General features: G+C 44.9%; 1 protein-coding gene across 2 annotated transcripts in view; it reads right to left on the bottom strand.

Moving 5' to 3' along the window:
• BICDL1 (BICD family like cargo adaptor 1) overlaps positions 1 to 16,280 on the bottom strand; it is a 48,219-nt gene that overhangs the window by 10,853 nt on the left and 21,086 nt on the right. For both annotated transcript variants that reach the window (XR_011729593.1, XM_071762661.1), the window contains exons 3-7: positions 7,256 to 7,372; positions 5,222 to 5,368; positions 4,060 to 4,239; positions 3,550 to 3,768; positions 2,620 to 2,763 (exon numbers count right to left, since the gene is read on the bottom strand). Coding sequence is in view for 1 of the 2 variants with exons in the window: in XM_071762661.1 (XP_071618762.1) it covers positions 2,620 to 2,763; positions 3,550 to 3,768; positions 4,060 to 4,239; positions 5,222 to 5,368; positions 7,256 to 7,372 (807 nt within the window). In the remaining variant the exon portion in view is untranslated. The remainder of the gene's footprint in view (positions 1 to 2,619; positions 2,764 to 3,549; positions 3,769 to 4,059; positions 4,240 to 5,221; positions 5,369 to 7,255; positions 7,373 to 16,280) is intronic.

Raw genomic sequence — 16,280 nt, 5'->3', positions numbered from 1 at the left:
GTGCAGTGAGTTAATAGGGTGTGAAATCATGCAAGGATTGCATTAGCACAGCTTTGCAATATTTCATACACCTTTAATTTCTTTGTCTAGGGCACACACATGCTCTGTTACACTGCTCCACCACCTGGAAACCCTTCCAGCATTTGACCCACCTCTTTTCTCTAAACGCAGCTCAGTAGTGCTTGAATCCTCAAAGAAATCTTTAAATAGAGGGCAGACAGTCAAAACGAGCTCATCACACCAGCAGTGTGGGAACGTATGCTGTTAGTGTGTCATGGCTGGGTTGGGGGGGAGGAGGGTGGTGCCCTGTCTGTGTGCAGAGGCTCCTTGGTGTCTGCTGGGGCTGTCAGGGAGTTGGGGGCTCTGCTCGAGCTGTGCTCTCCTGCAGCCCAGCATGGGGTGCATCTCACAGCAATGTTGTGATGGAGAGCAGTGGTGGGAGCTGTGTGAATGAAACTGAGCACTTCTGAAATCACAGGGGGACCATGGATCAAAAAGGCAAAAAAAAGGCCAAAAAAACCTGCATGTGGGGATAGGTTTGGGGTTTAAACTGTTTTTGTCTGTTTCAGGTAAGAATGGGATGCCACTGAGAGAGGAAACAGGCAGAAGGTGTAAAAATGCTTTCCAGTGTAGACAGAGGGAAGGCTGATTCCTGTCTCCACCAGCTGACCTTGCTCTAAGGCAAGAGCAGTGAATGTGTATGTGGTGCTACGAGGTCCTAAAAGCCATTTAGGAAGAATTCCCCTTTTATTGTATCAATACCAGTGACAGCACAGAGGGCTGTGGAGGCAGCAAAGCACTGCAGCTCTGGATGGACCAGATTTTCATGTGCATTGATTTTCTTCAGCACTGAAGACAACGTCTCTTCTATGGGAGGTGAGAATAATTATTAACCTTGAGCAAGTGCCAGGCTGGGTTATGGGCAAAAGCTGCAGGAGAGCTGTACTTTCTGTGTGAGGCTGGAGTGCTTCTCCAAGAGCAACTTTTGCTGCATTTGTAGTTATACCTCATCTTTCTCCATATAACACAGAGGTGTGAGAAGAAAGTACAAAAACTGCAGTCTTTTTTGCTCCCTATATATTCAGAGCTTTGGTAGTGAGAGAACCCTAAAAGCAGAGACAGGACTCCAGACTTGCATTCCAGAGTGAGTCCTTTGGTTCTTCCTTGCTGGAGAGTTTAGAGACCAGTCACAGCAGAGAGCAACAAAGTGCTACTCCCTCCTGGTGTCAAGGCTTTGTGTGTAAGAAGGTGCTGCATCCAGACAAGTGTATGGGTGGTTGCTCAAAATCTGTGAAAAAGCCTCTGAAGGTCTCTGTCAGCTTAGCCAAGCTGCAGTGATCAAACTCTTGTCTCTTCCACCTGAGGTGTATTTAAGGGCAAGGGGGACCTGTGGGTGGTGCCCAGGACTATGTCAGCACAGCCAGAAGAGCATGTGGGCTCATGTCTCACTGGGGGCAAAAATGTGGACTTTCAAAGTTGTCTCTTGTGGTGGCTGCATCACTAGGAGGAGCAGTCCTTGGGGAAGGAAGGGTGCCAGGGCTGCTCCCTTGCTGCAGTCTGCCTCTGATCATCTGCTTTGTCAGCAAGAAATGCAGCCATCACTGCTGGGGGTATTTACTGATGCTTTCATTCTTTGTTCTTTGGCCTATAATGGGAGCTCCCATAGCCCTACACAAGGCTGCCCCACCCCAGGTTGTGCTGACTTTCTGAAGAGAGATGTGTTTTCTTTTCTTCAAAGGGGCACCATGAAAGGGCAATACAGCACTGCTGGTGAGACCAGCCAAGGTCATCAACCCCATTCACTGCTCCAACACAGCTGGTACTGCACAAGCAGCTGCAGTAAAGACTGCTTCTGCTGCAGCCTCCAGATCCCTTCCAGCATTTGGAGACTTGTCCCATAGAGACAGAAGTTGGAGAGCATCTCCTTGAGTGCCTGTCTCTCTCTTCTGCTTTTGCCATAGGACCTCTGATGATACCACATTCAGTGCACTTTCTGTGCTTTAGGAGCAGTGTTAGTTTTGGGGCTGGATCATTTGTTGCTGTTGAAGTAGTCTTAGCCCCCTGTTGGCCCTGTCTGGTGCCAAACTGGTCATGATTACAATTCTCTAGGTGTGCATTTATGAGGGTTTTGTGATGCTGCTGTGGAAGGGGGAGGATCTTGCACCATGCACAGCAGAACAGCATGGTTTTGTCTATCCAGCAGTTGCATGTACCTTTTTCTAGGGCTTAGTGCAAGTAAGATAGGTCAGACTGGATATCTGTGTGCTTCCAGTACCCTGTATCAAGCAGCCTTGTATCAAGAACACTTTGGGGTTCTTCTGATGAGAAGAATTTAGGAAAGACAGATTGGCTGAAAAGCAGATTGGGAGAAAGGCTTAAAGGAAACCTGACTGCTTGAGATGAAGTTTTGGCTGGGTACCAGAAAACTGGTAAAAACTCTGATCCTAAATGCATAAGGCCTCTGTACTGAGTATAACACAGTCTCCCTCATCCAACCATAACTGGGTTTGGCCCACATCCTCCTGGGTTATTTATCATGTTGATCTCTTCTGTAGAATACGTCTTGGAGGATGAACACTGGTGTTACATGACCACATGTACAGTGTAGTAATTGCTAACCTGGCTGTGCAGTCGCTGCAGCTCCTCCAAACTCTGCCTCAGTTTCCCCCGTTCTCCCTCCATTAGCTCCCTCAGGGCTCGTGAATCCTCACTTGTTCTCCTGATCTGTTCCTCCAAGGTGTCATCATCACTTCGTCGAGAGCTCTGAGAGCGGGAGAGAAATCTCTTGCTCAGATTTCGCTTTAAAAAAGCAATTGCATTAATTTGAAACTGGTTTGGGATAGAAGGTGTGAAACATGGATGAAGAAAGTGTGAATGTGGCTTTGGTAGAATTTCAGTTTTGTTCTCATATTCCTCCACAGTGGAAACATGCACAGCCAAGGTCAGTGCTTCTACACATGATTAAAAGAGCATGCAGACATGTTCTCACCTTTCCTAAACCAAATTTACAAGGCCCTACTGATCAATTGGTAACACATGGCTACAGTCTTTGTGTTTGCAGACCTCTTCCAGGACTCTCTGTTTTTTTTTTTTAAATATAGCTTTAACTCTAGGCTCAGCCTTCTTACCAGCTGCTACAACAAGGAGGGTTGAGTACTCCCATGCAGGTCTGCAGTTGCAGGATCTGCACTGTCTTCTTCACCATGACACCTCAAATCTGTCACACAGGCAATGCAACCACATTGAAACTAACCTACTGCACATCCCAAAGAAACCTGAGTTTCATTAATTTTCCAGAATGAGTCCCAGACCAATGATAGTTGCTTGAAACTTAGTGGGCTGACCACTGCAAGCTGAATGTGCTTGGCTCTTGGCTCACCATTTGAGACACGTGGAGCAGGCTGTGCACTGTCACAGCCCATCTCTCTGGGCTACAGATGTTCTCTCAGAGACCAGGGACTACAGGATCCAGTGGGAACCTGCAGCAAGCTCTGTCACTTGGGCAAGGGGACATGCACAAGTCAAGGTCTTCCTGTGCCACCAACTTACCGTGGAGTCTGCCCCATCCAGCACATTTTGTATCAGTCTTTTCAGCTCACTGAGAGCTGCCCGTAGGCTGCCAGCTGGGACATCTTTAGCTGATGAGGTTTCTGAAGACTCATCCATGGAGGAGTCTGTAGAGACCGCTGAGTCTGCACTGTCGTTTCCTCTGAGATGGGAGCAGAGGTACCGCACTTGGCAGTACGCTTCCCAGAGCTGCAGCCTCAGCTGGAATGAAAGAGCCTGACATTAGCCTGGGACATCAAGGCCATAGAGATCCTTCTTCCACAGTGAAGTGAGATGTGTGTATTTGTCTAGCTTGCTATATTGGTTTTGAAATGGATGCAGAGATTAACTTTCATATGGTCAAAAGGGTGTTGATACCAAAGCTGGGACCACAAACCCAGTTTTCTGACTCCAAGTTCCTCTCCAAAAGCAGAATAAATGCATTAGATTCCCTCTCTCTCTAGGGCTGGTCACAGAGGCCCATGGGCTTTCCCAGGGGTCGAAGGGAAGTACCTGTTCTCGTTCTTGTTCCAGCTCTTCAGCTTCCATGCTCTGCTCTATCTCAGATAGCAGGGATGTGCTGGTTGTGTTGACATTTTGGAGACTTCTCTCCTCACTGAGCTCTTCTACCTTCCCCTGCAGCTGCCGGTAGGACAGCCGCACCTCCTGGAGCTCCAGTTGGCTTTGGTGCAGCTTTGGTGCAAAGAAAATAAAGGAATTTAGGAGAGGAAGCAGGAAAAAATATATTAATGGAGATGATATGAACTGGATGCATCTCTCAGTTTGTGAAGTAGCTGAGAGTGGGGAATCTTTGTCACAAAAGAGGGTTTCCGGCCAGAAAGAAAGTACTCTTGGCTGGTATTGCTACGTATTGGAGCTTAATAGTCTCCAAATGTCATTAGACATTGTTAAGACCCTAGAATAGCCTGAAAGATAAAAATAGCTGGTTAGTCAGCACTAAAATGAGGAACATTGTGAAGAAGTTGGTACTCAGGTAAAAAAAAATTGCTGAAAACAACACAGCAGGATACTACTAAGAAAAAAGACTAATTTTTTTTTTTATCTATAGACATATAAAAATATAGATATATATTTAAAAGGAGGAAAAAAGATTCAGGGCTGTTTGGCTGGGGATTCAGTGGTTGTCAACCCACAGTATCTTGCTCTCCACAAAGTTGACTGAAACCATAGAGGTGCCAGCTTGTTCTCTGTGGAGGGATGTTTAGTGACACGTAGCTGCAAATGCCATTAGGCTTTTCTAAGCAATCTGAGCAGTGAGAGATAGAAAGTCAATTACTCCCCTCTGGGACAATGGGGTCTAAAGAATCCCCTTCTGAAACCAATTTACTATTATAAAATAAGTAAAATTAACTGTAACCAGAGTTCTCTGCTTCATTTTACATTTCCCTTGTTTCCCCAGCACGGTATCCCACTCCCTTGCTCAGATCTCCCTCTCAAGCTGCTCTTTGTTGTCAAGATGCCTCGTTGTGGCTCCTGTTATCTGTTCCTATGGTGAACACCCAGGACCTTGATTGCAGCTGTGTTTACTTGAGCCAAAACATCTTCCAGTTGTTTTGTCTCCCAGTTCCCAATTATCTTCTTGGTCAGTTTTCTCTCAAATCATGTCTTTTACTGCATTTCCCCCTTCTTTCCCACCCTATTGCTGTCTCCTCACCTGTAGGTCCTTGTCATGGCTTTGTCTCTCCAGGATGAGGACTCGGTCCTGCAGCTCCTCCACAGTTCCCTGGAGCAGGTCATTCTCCTCCATCATGGCACTAAGGCGATGCTCCAGCTCCCTCTTTCTGTCTGTCAGCATTTTGATCTGTGGAGGCAAGAGAGGTGATGTGGAAATTCCTCCTTCCCTAGGCTGTAGGGGCAGCTCCAAAGGGACCAGTTGTGCATTGGCAGGTCAGGGACCAGAGCTGGCCTAGGCTGAGCATAAAGGCAGAAATGTCCAAATGGACACCCTGCTCACTCTTCGTACCTTAAAATTTGGAAGATTGGGCATATCTAGGTTATTTCCTTGGCTGGTTCCTGACTGAGCATGGTGGCAGTTGCTCCTCTATTGGTGCTGGGGACCACAGGGTGAGCTGTGGGATTCTGCTCTCTGCAGGGCTGGGCCACAGCACTCCCCATACATTTTTTCTTAATTGCTGCATGTTTGTCAGGTCCTCACCAGGGATTCTTCTGTCGTTTTACTTTTGAAGACTCCTTTCTGTGCCATGCTTATTTTTAATCTCCCAGTGATCAGTTGCCTTTAAAATTGGTTCATTTCTTTTCATTGTCAAGGGCAGCGATTTCAGGTGAAGAGGGACAATGTGCCAAGCAAAACCTCTGTGATTCTGTTAGCTGGGAACAGTGCACAGGATGAATCAGCACTAGCCAAGGTCACTTCTTGTTTAACCAAGAAAAAGGAGCCTTTTCCCAGATTAGCATACACAGGACCTCTGGGGACTGACTATGCCATTTACGAGTCCAGTATAACCCTGAATGTTCCTTATGACCTCCTTTGAACTGATGGACCATAGACAAATTCAGCAACTTCCCATTGCTTTCTTAACCTCTTTAGGACCTTGTCTCTTTGCTGCTTTCTGGATTGCTGGAAAGATTTGGCTGCACAAAGAAATATTAGCTAAGTGTGTGAATTTGCTGTCTTCTGGGTAAAGGTATTAGAAAGCTGCTCTTGGGTGACTAATGGTTTCCGAGACGTCTCTTCCCACCACCATGATGACTTGCGTGGGTTGGAGAAAAGCCATGTGAGAAAAATAAGAGGGATAAGACAGAGATTGTATCAAGAGTTGATATTTGGTATCTAAACCAGTAATGAACGCCCTGTGAATGACTGTGCAACAGAAAAACATCACTCAGTGGGCCCTGGGCAATGGGAGAGGGCTTTGGAAAGCAAGAGACAGGAAGGAGGGGAGGAGGCAGGGTGAGGTGTGCACAGCAACAGGCATGCATGATGAGAGCTAATCATGCACAGGCAAACTCTTTATGAGCCTCCATACTTACTTCAAGGACCTGCTGCTCCACACCAAAGGGAGGGGAAGAAAAGGCGAGGGACCAGCAGGGAGCAGGTGGGAGCAGGAGAAAAGAAATTGAGAGATTTTAGGAAAAGCTCTTCGAGACAGCTTATAAATAAAAAGGTGGTAGGGTAGCAGAGCTGGATATCTTCTACCCCTCTGCTTCCTGCCTACATGGTTCTCAGTGAACTCTATCAGGGAGGGAAAGATGAAGGAAGGTAATATAATTCCTGCAAATGTACCAGAGCTACAACAAGCAGCGGCTTCTTACTTTCCAACATGCATAGCTTGGAGGCAGAAGATTGATGCTTTCTTTGCAAGCATGAGGATTAAAAAAACCAAACCAACCCTTGAAGACATGCCTCAGAGTTTAATATGTACTGGGCAGCAGCCCTACAAGAGCACAGCAGTGGTTTAGCTCCTGGAAGAGCTTTCTCATCCATTCATTTTGCAGGTGTGCTTTTGGATAGGGCAGTGGTGGAAGCTGGACCTTGCCACCCCAGCCAGCCCTGGCTCACAGCAAAAATTCTTTCTTGGGAAGTCCTTTGCCCCACAGCTACCATCCTTCTCTTTTTTTTTCCGAGCTGAAGGTTTTGTTTACTCATTTCAGAGGGTTCATTATACAAGCTAAAACATCCCTGGCTACCTTTTGAAATGAAGAACAGAGCTAAGCATAAGTGACTCACCTCAGCCTGGAGGCTCTCAAGCCGCACGATGTGTTGACTGCTGGAGGAGTTCTTCTCCCGGAAATCCTCCCGGAGGGTGTGGACCTGCAGGGAGAGCTGCCGCTCCACCTCCGAAGCCTGCAAGGAGACACCAGCTGGCATTACCCCAGGGGGTTGTCCCACAGTGGGAAAGCAGTTACCTCCTCCTCCCCATGGGAAGATCTGCCCCAATATGACCTCTGTACAGGCCCCAGTTTTGGGAGAAACTCTGAAGCCTGCAGGTTCTGGACCTTGGTCCAGCTCATCCTGGACTGATGTTGAGAAGAGTAGCTATTTAAGACCATTTTCCCTTAGGGAAGCCAAAGGGACACAGCCCCAAACTCTTCCATTGCAAAATAATATGATGACTCCGATGCTGTGGAGAGAAATCAGTTTTCCTCAAAAATTCTTTTCTCCTGATCAGAGCTGAGGAGGAGACCAGGCCAATTGCAAAGACAGAGGAGAAGTAATCTCCACAGAGCCCAGGAAACACTGCTATAAAATCTGCCCTTTAAAACCCCTGAACATCTTTGGCATAGTTCTAAAATAACAAATGCTCTTTGTCTCTGATTTCTGGCTCCTGTCGGGGCAGACGGAGAAGCATCTGCTCACACGGCTCTTGGTGCAGGATGGCTTTCCCATTTTGAAGGAGGGATGTCCCATTTATGCAGGGTGCTTTGAGGACATTGGAAAGGCCATTCCTACCTGCAGGATGCAGGCTGCAGACAGCCTGTGTAAATGACAGCTTAGACATGTTAACTACTCTCCAGACAGCTTTATGGATGATTTTTACATGGTGAACACACTTGTTTAGGCTTGTAAGAGAACATAAGGTTTTTATGACAAATCCCTAATGGGACACTACAAATGGATGGTTCTATTTAATTAGCTCCCGTCAGGTTCCATTACACTTAGGCACAGACCTCCCCCTCCAGCATATTAGCTGGAAATTAATTAATCTCCCTCACAGAGCTGTACATCCAATGCCAGCAGCAGCTACAATGTCTTAGGCAGAGAGGTGAGATGGGAGGGGGAGGGATGGGGGCAAGAGGAGAAAACCTGCATTGGGGTCAGAAGCTATGGGCAGGTTTGGGAGTGCATCCTTATGTCTGGCAAACATGGGTCAGGATTTGGCCCAGGGTGCTCTGACTGACAGGGAGCTCAAGGCAGTAACTCCACCAAGAGGTGCAGTGACTTTCTCTAGAAGCCTGTGACCTGAGGAACGAATGCACAGACCCAGACTGAGCTGCCCACAAAGGAAACATTATCCCCTTTTAAAAATGGTCCCTTATTTTGCACAGTCTGCAGCAAAATAATCCAAATCAGAAGCAAGAGGTAAAAGGCTGTTCCAGCTCCATCAAGTGGAGGAAACTGTGGTTGCCTTCAACACTGCTCGCTTGCAGGGGCAGCAGAAGACAGATGCGTGGTCACCAAAATCAGCCAGGCTCTGACCACTGGCCTCTGGAATGAAAAATGGTTTCCAAAAATAAGAAATAGTCTTGCCTACCAATTGGTTTATTAGTTCCTCTCATACCCTGGATTAGCATAGCTCATCTTTTCCCTTTCTTTAAAGTCTCGCATCAGAGGCCTTTGCATATTGCTCTTGCTTCATATCTTTAATAAAGCTGCCTTGCAGAGGCAGAGTACACAAAATATAAAGATAGCACAGCACTATAGGAAGAGGTTGGTTATTTTTCTTCCCTTAAGCAGCTATAGATTTCAAAGCATTGTGAGCAGCTATTAATTGGTGACACTAAAGAAGATGGATGGCTTGTGCTTCTTTTGAGTGGTTCACTTGCTTTTATAAAGACTGCTGAAACATCTTCATGCTGAAATACTCTGCAGGAGTTATCAAGGATGAAAAAGCACCAGATTAAAAGCACTGAAGGATTTTGCCTGCAAGACACTGACCACGCTCCCAAGGAGCACAAGCGGTATCTGTAGAGATGACACACCAGTTATTTGATGATTAACTGTGAGATGTAATTTATATGCTAGAACAATTCTATGTACAGACAGTGTACATATACAATGTAGCAGCAAGAAACAAGGGAGTGTTAATGGCTTTGTAAAAATCCCTGGTAAGTCAGTATATAGCTGCTGTTGCTAGCTCTGGTCCCCATGCTCAGATCACAGCAGGTGAAGGGATGGGCTGTAAGGGTGATCCAGATTGTGGAAAGTCTGTTATATGAAAGGAGACTAAAGAAGGATGGCTTGATTTATCTCATGCAATGAATGCTGAGGGAGAACTCCCTATAAATACATCATGGATAAGCACACAGAAGGGAGAAATGCTATTTAAGCAGCAGCACAATTTTGGCAGAAAAAAAAAAAAGTTAATAAACTGGACAAGACTGTATTAGGGCTGGGAATAGGAAGACTTCTATATTTCCAAGGAGGTGCAGTAGGATTCCTCCTCCTGCAGCATTACAACAGGAGAAATAGTGGCAAAAATGAATTTTGTGATGGAGCTGGATCATTTCATTGTGCGGTTTCTCTCAGAGGACTGCCTACAACAGAAGGGAAATGAATAGACCTCAAAGGTTCTTTCCAGTACTAGACTGCAGAACTGTAAGGTTTCTATTCACCAGCTTTATATCATCATCTGGAATTTATCTACTTGCTGCTCAGCTTGCAAACTTACACATCTTATTCCTGCAGTTATCACTGCAGGAGGGAAGAAAGGACTCACTTATTGCTAGTGGTTAGGGCCCTAAAGCAGACAGCATGGTGTCACCTCAGTGTACACCATCCACATCCTATTTCATGTCATCAGAAGATGTAACCTACCTACATTTTCCTTTTATTGCTCAAATAAGCTATAGCTTTTTTTTTAATTGAAGGAAGTTTCTTCTGCCTCAGCCAGTCTGGTTTTACTCTCATTATGCAAACTGCAGGGCTTTTTCTTCCCCATCACTGTTTCCTAAACACTAAAAGCTAAAACCTTTTGTGGGTACGTCAATCATTTAGCAATGCTTTAATTTTGCTAGAGAGAAGTAATATTTTTTCCCGAAAGGCAGACATATATCACCCAACATCATAGCTTTGCTCTGTAGTTAAGAAAGAATTAATTTCCTGGGTACAGGCAAATTGGCCAATACTGCCACCAGGCAAAGTTTGAAACATATCTACAAAAGCATAGACATCAATTCACAATTAGATATATTCAATCAACTATGAGATTTGTTTTCTGGACTTAGGGCAAGGTTTAGATGAGATTTAGACAGGGCAAGAAGAAAGGAAGCAGAGGAGGACATTTTGGCCCCTGCTCTAATTAAGGGCTTTTTTCATTGCAAGCCTGATTAAGTTTCTCTGATGATTAATTCTGAAGTGCTGAAAAAGACAAAACTGTTTAGATATTTAACAGAAAAATATGGCTTACCAGTTACAGTAACTGTGGGGTTTAACATCTGGATTAAATGAGCAATAAAGAAATCAACTAAATATAAATAAACTGGAGGACTGTGAAGAGGGGATTTTTGAAATGTTTGGGATGGATCATGAGAAATCAATGACATACAGGTTAGTCTCATTAAAAGAAAATCCTCTTTTGGGAGAAAATTTGATAAATAAAACTAACTGCATGCAAAATATCCAGCTATAAGTCATGTCAGAAAGAAAAGGAGAATGGAAAAAGTTTAACAGACTGCAGCTGAGTGAGGAAACCAATGTTTCCATGTGATTTACTTCTACAAACAAGATGACTCAAATTTAAGAAAAGATATCGAATATTTTCTTGCCTAAAATAGCCAAGGAAGAGGAGTCCTAATTAGTGCTAAATTTATAACACTCAGGAGAGCATGTTACCCCTTTTATTAATTTGCTAATAGCCGAGTTCCAGGGACTCCCCATTCCCACTGTGTTCTCACCATTAACACTTCACTAATCGCTGCCTCCCCCTGTCTTCAGGTTCTTGGATTTCCAGCCCTGCTCTGGGAGGAAAATATATTTGGCTACAGAAGTGCAAGCAAAGGAGGAAACAAGACATGTCTTGCTTTCGAGTAGTCATATAAAAGCCTCCCCTATAATCTGTCTACCAAGGGGAGCTGAGAGGATTGAGATTCATGCCCCATCACTGCAGGCAGCACCTCAGCACTGTGGTGCTTGCTGCTGGTGGCGGGAAATCTAATGTTCCGGGCTAGCTGATCCATGCTGAGAAAGCCACAAGGCCATGGCTGTTTTCCAGCCCTTGGCATGCTGGTGCCATAAGCATCCATCTACATTTTGGATATCTGGAGGTTGCTAAGTCTGGGGAACCTGTGAGAGCTTTTTACTTTTCATTCAGGTCAACTTTAAATTGTTACTCAAAGCATTATTCTCTCCAGGAAAGGTGCCCACACGATGGCAGGGGCCGTTCGTCACCTTTTCAGGGCTCTGGTTTGTGTGTGCTGACTGCTGTGAACAGAGGAGAGGTTCCCCAGGGAAGGGTCCTGGAGAGGTGGCACCCTTAGCCCTTAGTGGATAATTGCAATGGGCTGGCCAGGAGCCCACACAGTCGCTCTCCCACTTCCCCTCCTCAACAATATGGAAGAGGAAATCAGATGAAACAGCTTGAGGGTTGAGATGAATACACAGAGGTCATTTACCAGGAGAGGAATCTGAAGGAAAACCAGACAAAGTCCTTACCGGCCATTGCCAGGGTACTGGATTAATACTGGGGGATTATTTGGATTTATTATTGGTGGTGAAAGGATGAGGCCTGGAGCTGTAGTGAGTGTGTATTTTGCTGACTTTTGTGGTATTGTGACTACGTGAAGGAGATTTTTGTTTTTTTTCTTTACTTTTGTGGTTGATGTCTCATCACAGTTTGTGAACTGTGTACAGTAAGTACATATCCTAATGACACTTCTTAAATACATTTTTCAACAAAGCAAGAGTTGGAATTTGTTTGATCTCATTGTCCAGGGGCTGCAGGGACCTCCCTGGGGCTGCCCTGAGCCGGACACAGCCCGTTCCAGCCTGTTCCAGCCAGTTCTGCAGCAGTTCCCCTGCAGGGCACAGCTGAGCCCCTCAGTGACCCAATGGCTCCTCTGGAAAAATGCTCTTGGGAGAGGACAAAACACAGCCTGGAAGTGACAACTGAGGTAAAAAGTGTGAGAAACAGCCCCGTGAGCACCAAGGTTGAAGGAGGAGAAAGGGGGACTTGGCTGTGCCTCCTCTGGAGGACCTCTTCCCACCACTTCCCAGGGCAGTGCAGGACATGGGAGCTGGGATGTGCAGCGCATCATGGCTGGGGCCAGCAATTGTCCCCATCTCTGTCAAATGATGTGATCAGGCTGAATCCTCCTCTCCTTGCCTCATCCCTCTCTTTGCTCAGAGAGGGCACTGTTTATGGGGACTGCACAGATTATGGGGAAATTTAACTGAACCAAATTATGTAGCAGCTTGGTCCTGATGTGAGAGCTGCCATTGCCTGGAGATGCTGTGTGGAAAAATGAGAATTAAGGATTCAAAAATATTTTGGTTGTAAACATCCAATACAGACATTGATCCCATGGAACCTTTTTAGAAAAATTTTGATTAAAAAAATCCTATGTATAGTACAGTGCTATGTAATATGTACCTATTATATATGCAGTAGCTGTAAGCAGACTGGCAGGTGGATTAAATACCATTAGACAGAATGAGTGTATCTGCCCAGTTTTTGCAGGTGAGATTTACTTCCTAACACAGGTTTCTTTTTTTTTTTTCTTTCTGCTCAGAAACCCTCTCTGCAACCTGCCATGGGAACCTGCTTCTGCAACCTTCAGCCCCCTCCCTCGTGGTTCTTGGTTTTGATCTCCAGATGACTGCTGCTTCATTTAGGTAAGATCTGTGAGGTGGCCACAGGAGGAACATGCAGTGTCCAGACTGAGGTGTCCTCACTGGAGCCTGGCACTTAAGTAATGTGTCTGTGTGAAGTTGTAAGCTGAATGAGGAACACTGCCTCCCTCCCACCTATTTTTTCAGTGCAATTCAGGCAAATTACTTCATATCTGGCATTTAGTGCCTTTGTACCACACATCTTCACACTAGGCTACCTGCAATGGTGTTTACACCCCTGCAGGCCTTCTCTTGGTTATTCCCTCTCACTTCTTATTCAGAGGATCCAATAAATCCATATCTGCTTAGACAGAAGGGTTTGATTTTGTGGCATACTGCCTGACCTCCTTTGTGATGGCCCTACAGGCTGATGAGCCTTCCCTTCAGGGGAAAGCAGGCTGGCACAGGGCACAGTCCAGCTACATTTGGTGGGGGATCCTATACTTATTAGAGAGCAGGTGGACAAAAGAAGTAACAAATGAGCATTTTTTTCTTAGCACAAAATGGACCTGTCAAGAAAAAAGGGAATCAAAGGTCTAGGGGATGAGGATTAATTAATTGCTAAAGCAAGGAGTCTGAATAATGGAGAAGAGGCACTGGAATAACTCTTTTATAAGCAGGAGGCTGGAGACACATTACTGATGGGAAAAGCCTCATAGATGTATCTTTAAACTGTCTGAGAGGGCCTCTGGAAGGCAAAGGACAGCAGTGGCATCTTATGCTAAGATCTCCACTACTTCCACAGTTGTGATATTTTTGGAATATAATACATTATTGCTTGTGTGAATGTGAGAATTCTTTGCTGAAGATCTGTTCCTCTTTCCCTTCTGTAGGAAAAGTAGGAAATGCTTAGGATGTCCTTTGGCCTCACTATTTATCTGAGTTTTAAAATAAAACAGTCCAAGAAAGTACAGTTTCTCTCAATACACCCCAGTCATGCAGTGGGCTCTTGTGGAGGGCAATGAGTTAATGCCTCATCAGCTCAGATGCCTCACACCTGGAGGCAGAGGCCAGTGAGGGAGCTGGCTATTAACAGAACCAGGAGCAGCTGGGTTGAGGTCTTTTTTGGAGGGGGGGGAAGCTGGGATTGCACGTGCCCATTGAGGTAGAGAAGTATTTAACCTTAGAGTGGAAATATTTAGCTCTTTGGTGGAAATCTTCACAAGAGCTGAATCTGCTCAGCCTAAAGTGGGATTGTCTGTTTTGGAGACTTACATTGGCTGACTTGGGTTGCTTCCCATGTTTCTCGTGGCTGGAGGACTGGAAATGCTGCTGGAGACAACTGCTGTTAATCCTCGGGCACATTAAGGTACTGTTACTTTTTTCTTTCCAAGTGTCCTTGAAAAGTCCTTTTAATAGGGATAGTGAATTTTTGCTGCATGACCAAGCAAAGCATGAAAGAGTAGATAGTAAGCACTTTTCTGACAATATAATTGTTCTTTTTCCTTCCTAAAGGCCAGGTGATGTATGTGAATGAATGAGTTTGTAAGGCAAAGAACTTAGGGGAATGAATGCAAAATGGTGGTCTTCAGCTTGGTTTTCAGTAAGTGCTTGGATATGTGTTTGACTGAGGCCAATACCATTAGCTGAAATTAAATCAGATTAGAAGCTGCTGTTTAGAGCAGAAGCAAAGTCAGTTATGTGCCATGTGGGGGAAACTCTGGCTGGTTGTAATGTCTCTAGGTTCATTGAATAAATCAAAAGATTCACAAGTGGATGTGGGTCGTGCACGTGTTTTAGGAGGTGCTTAAATACGAGCCTCCCTTTTTTTGCGGATTGTTCTTGACCCAAGCATTTGGCTCTTGTGGAGAGAAAAATAGTGTGTGGAAAAATGAGTCAGCCTGCTTCCTGAGGGAGGGACTGCCGGAGGCCTGATGCTTTGAATGCTGCAATAAATTAGCACTGGAGATAGCTCAGAGGACAAAGTGTGCCTGGAGGACATGCAGTGGGAAGTAGTGCACGAAGTGGCTCTTGGGCTCAGTGTGCAAATCGTGCTTGCAGAAGAGGTGAGGGTGACGAGACAGCACATTGCTTCCATGGGTTGGTGGCTGTTGTAGATCTCTGAATGCAGAGATGACTAGGAAGTTTGCTGGTACCAACTTGGCTCCAGGTTGTTGAGAAGAAATAGGGTAATAAAGTCTAATACTGGCAGGCTCTTCCAGTTCTGTGTAGGTGCTGCACAATACCTTGAATGAAGCATTTGTTCATCTGCACTCCAGTTACCTATTTGTAAATGGAAGCAGAAAGGCTTTGGGCTTAAATAATCAAGGCTGGTGGTGCTAAAGTGAAACTGAGAGGAACAACTACATTAATTTCAGTGGAGCACAACTTGGGTCCAGTGTGTTGCCAGGTGCTCTGGGACCTTCATATTAAGAAGTGTGCTGTCCCCCATGCATGTGTGTGAGACTACAGTTTCTCAAGTTTTGCTTTGGCCTGGCAGAGTGAACTGATAGAGTTTGAAAGCTGGATGGTCTGTGTTTTTCATAAGTAAGTTCAGTCATCTGCTCTCTTAGATAAGTTCTAATGCTTAATTTCCATGAAAAAGTTATTTATCTTGATAGAGCATTTTGGCCAAGTTAGCTTTGATGTTGGTTTTCAATCCAGATTTTTTGAGCTCAGTCTGATTTTTTTCTACTTGAACTAAAGAATAAAAATTATTTCTTCCAGTAAATTTCTAGTGAGCCATAAGTGTGGGTCAGATAATAGCCTAATGAAATACAAAATGCCTGACTAGTTTGAAAAGAGCTGAACTGGAAATGTAAAGGCTTAACATGGTGATTAAAACATTTTGAGAAAAAAACAGAAGCTTATAATGGTGGGGGCAAAAAGAAATGTAACACCCTACTGTTCTGAGAGGCTTTGCTGTCTTCCTCTGGTAGTCAGAAGTCAGGACAGCCAATCTCCATTCTTGAATTATTTTTTTATTGAAATTGTTTTAGCCTAGGACTTAAAACATGAAGGTGTTCAATCTCAACTGTTTATGCCTAGGAGGAAGATAGAATAATTAAGCTTCTTGCAGTCTTTTCCTGTGGCTTCAAACACCCAATCTCTTTTATTTCAAAGACAATGAAATCAGTTCTTTTGGGGTTAGCTAGTATGTGATGGCAGCTAGCAGCTCTGGAATGTTCATCTGAACACTCTAATCACCTGGGAATATGCTTTTTCAGGTTTAGTTGAAATATACAAGCCAAAACCTTTCTAAGGT

Source organism: Heliangelus exortis, chromosome 19 (genome assembly GCF_036169615.1).
Source record: "Heliangelus exortis chromosome 19, bHelExo1.hap1, whole genome shotgun sequence".
Taxonomy (NCBI): domain Eukaryota; kingdom Metazoa; phylum Chordata; class Aves; order Apodiformes; family Trochilidae; genus Heliangelus; species Heliangelus exortis.
The sequence above is the reverse complement of the archived record's forward strand: the minus strand, read 5'-3'. Positions and strand labels throughout refer to the sequence as shown.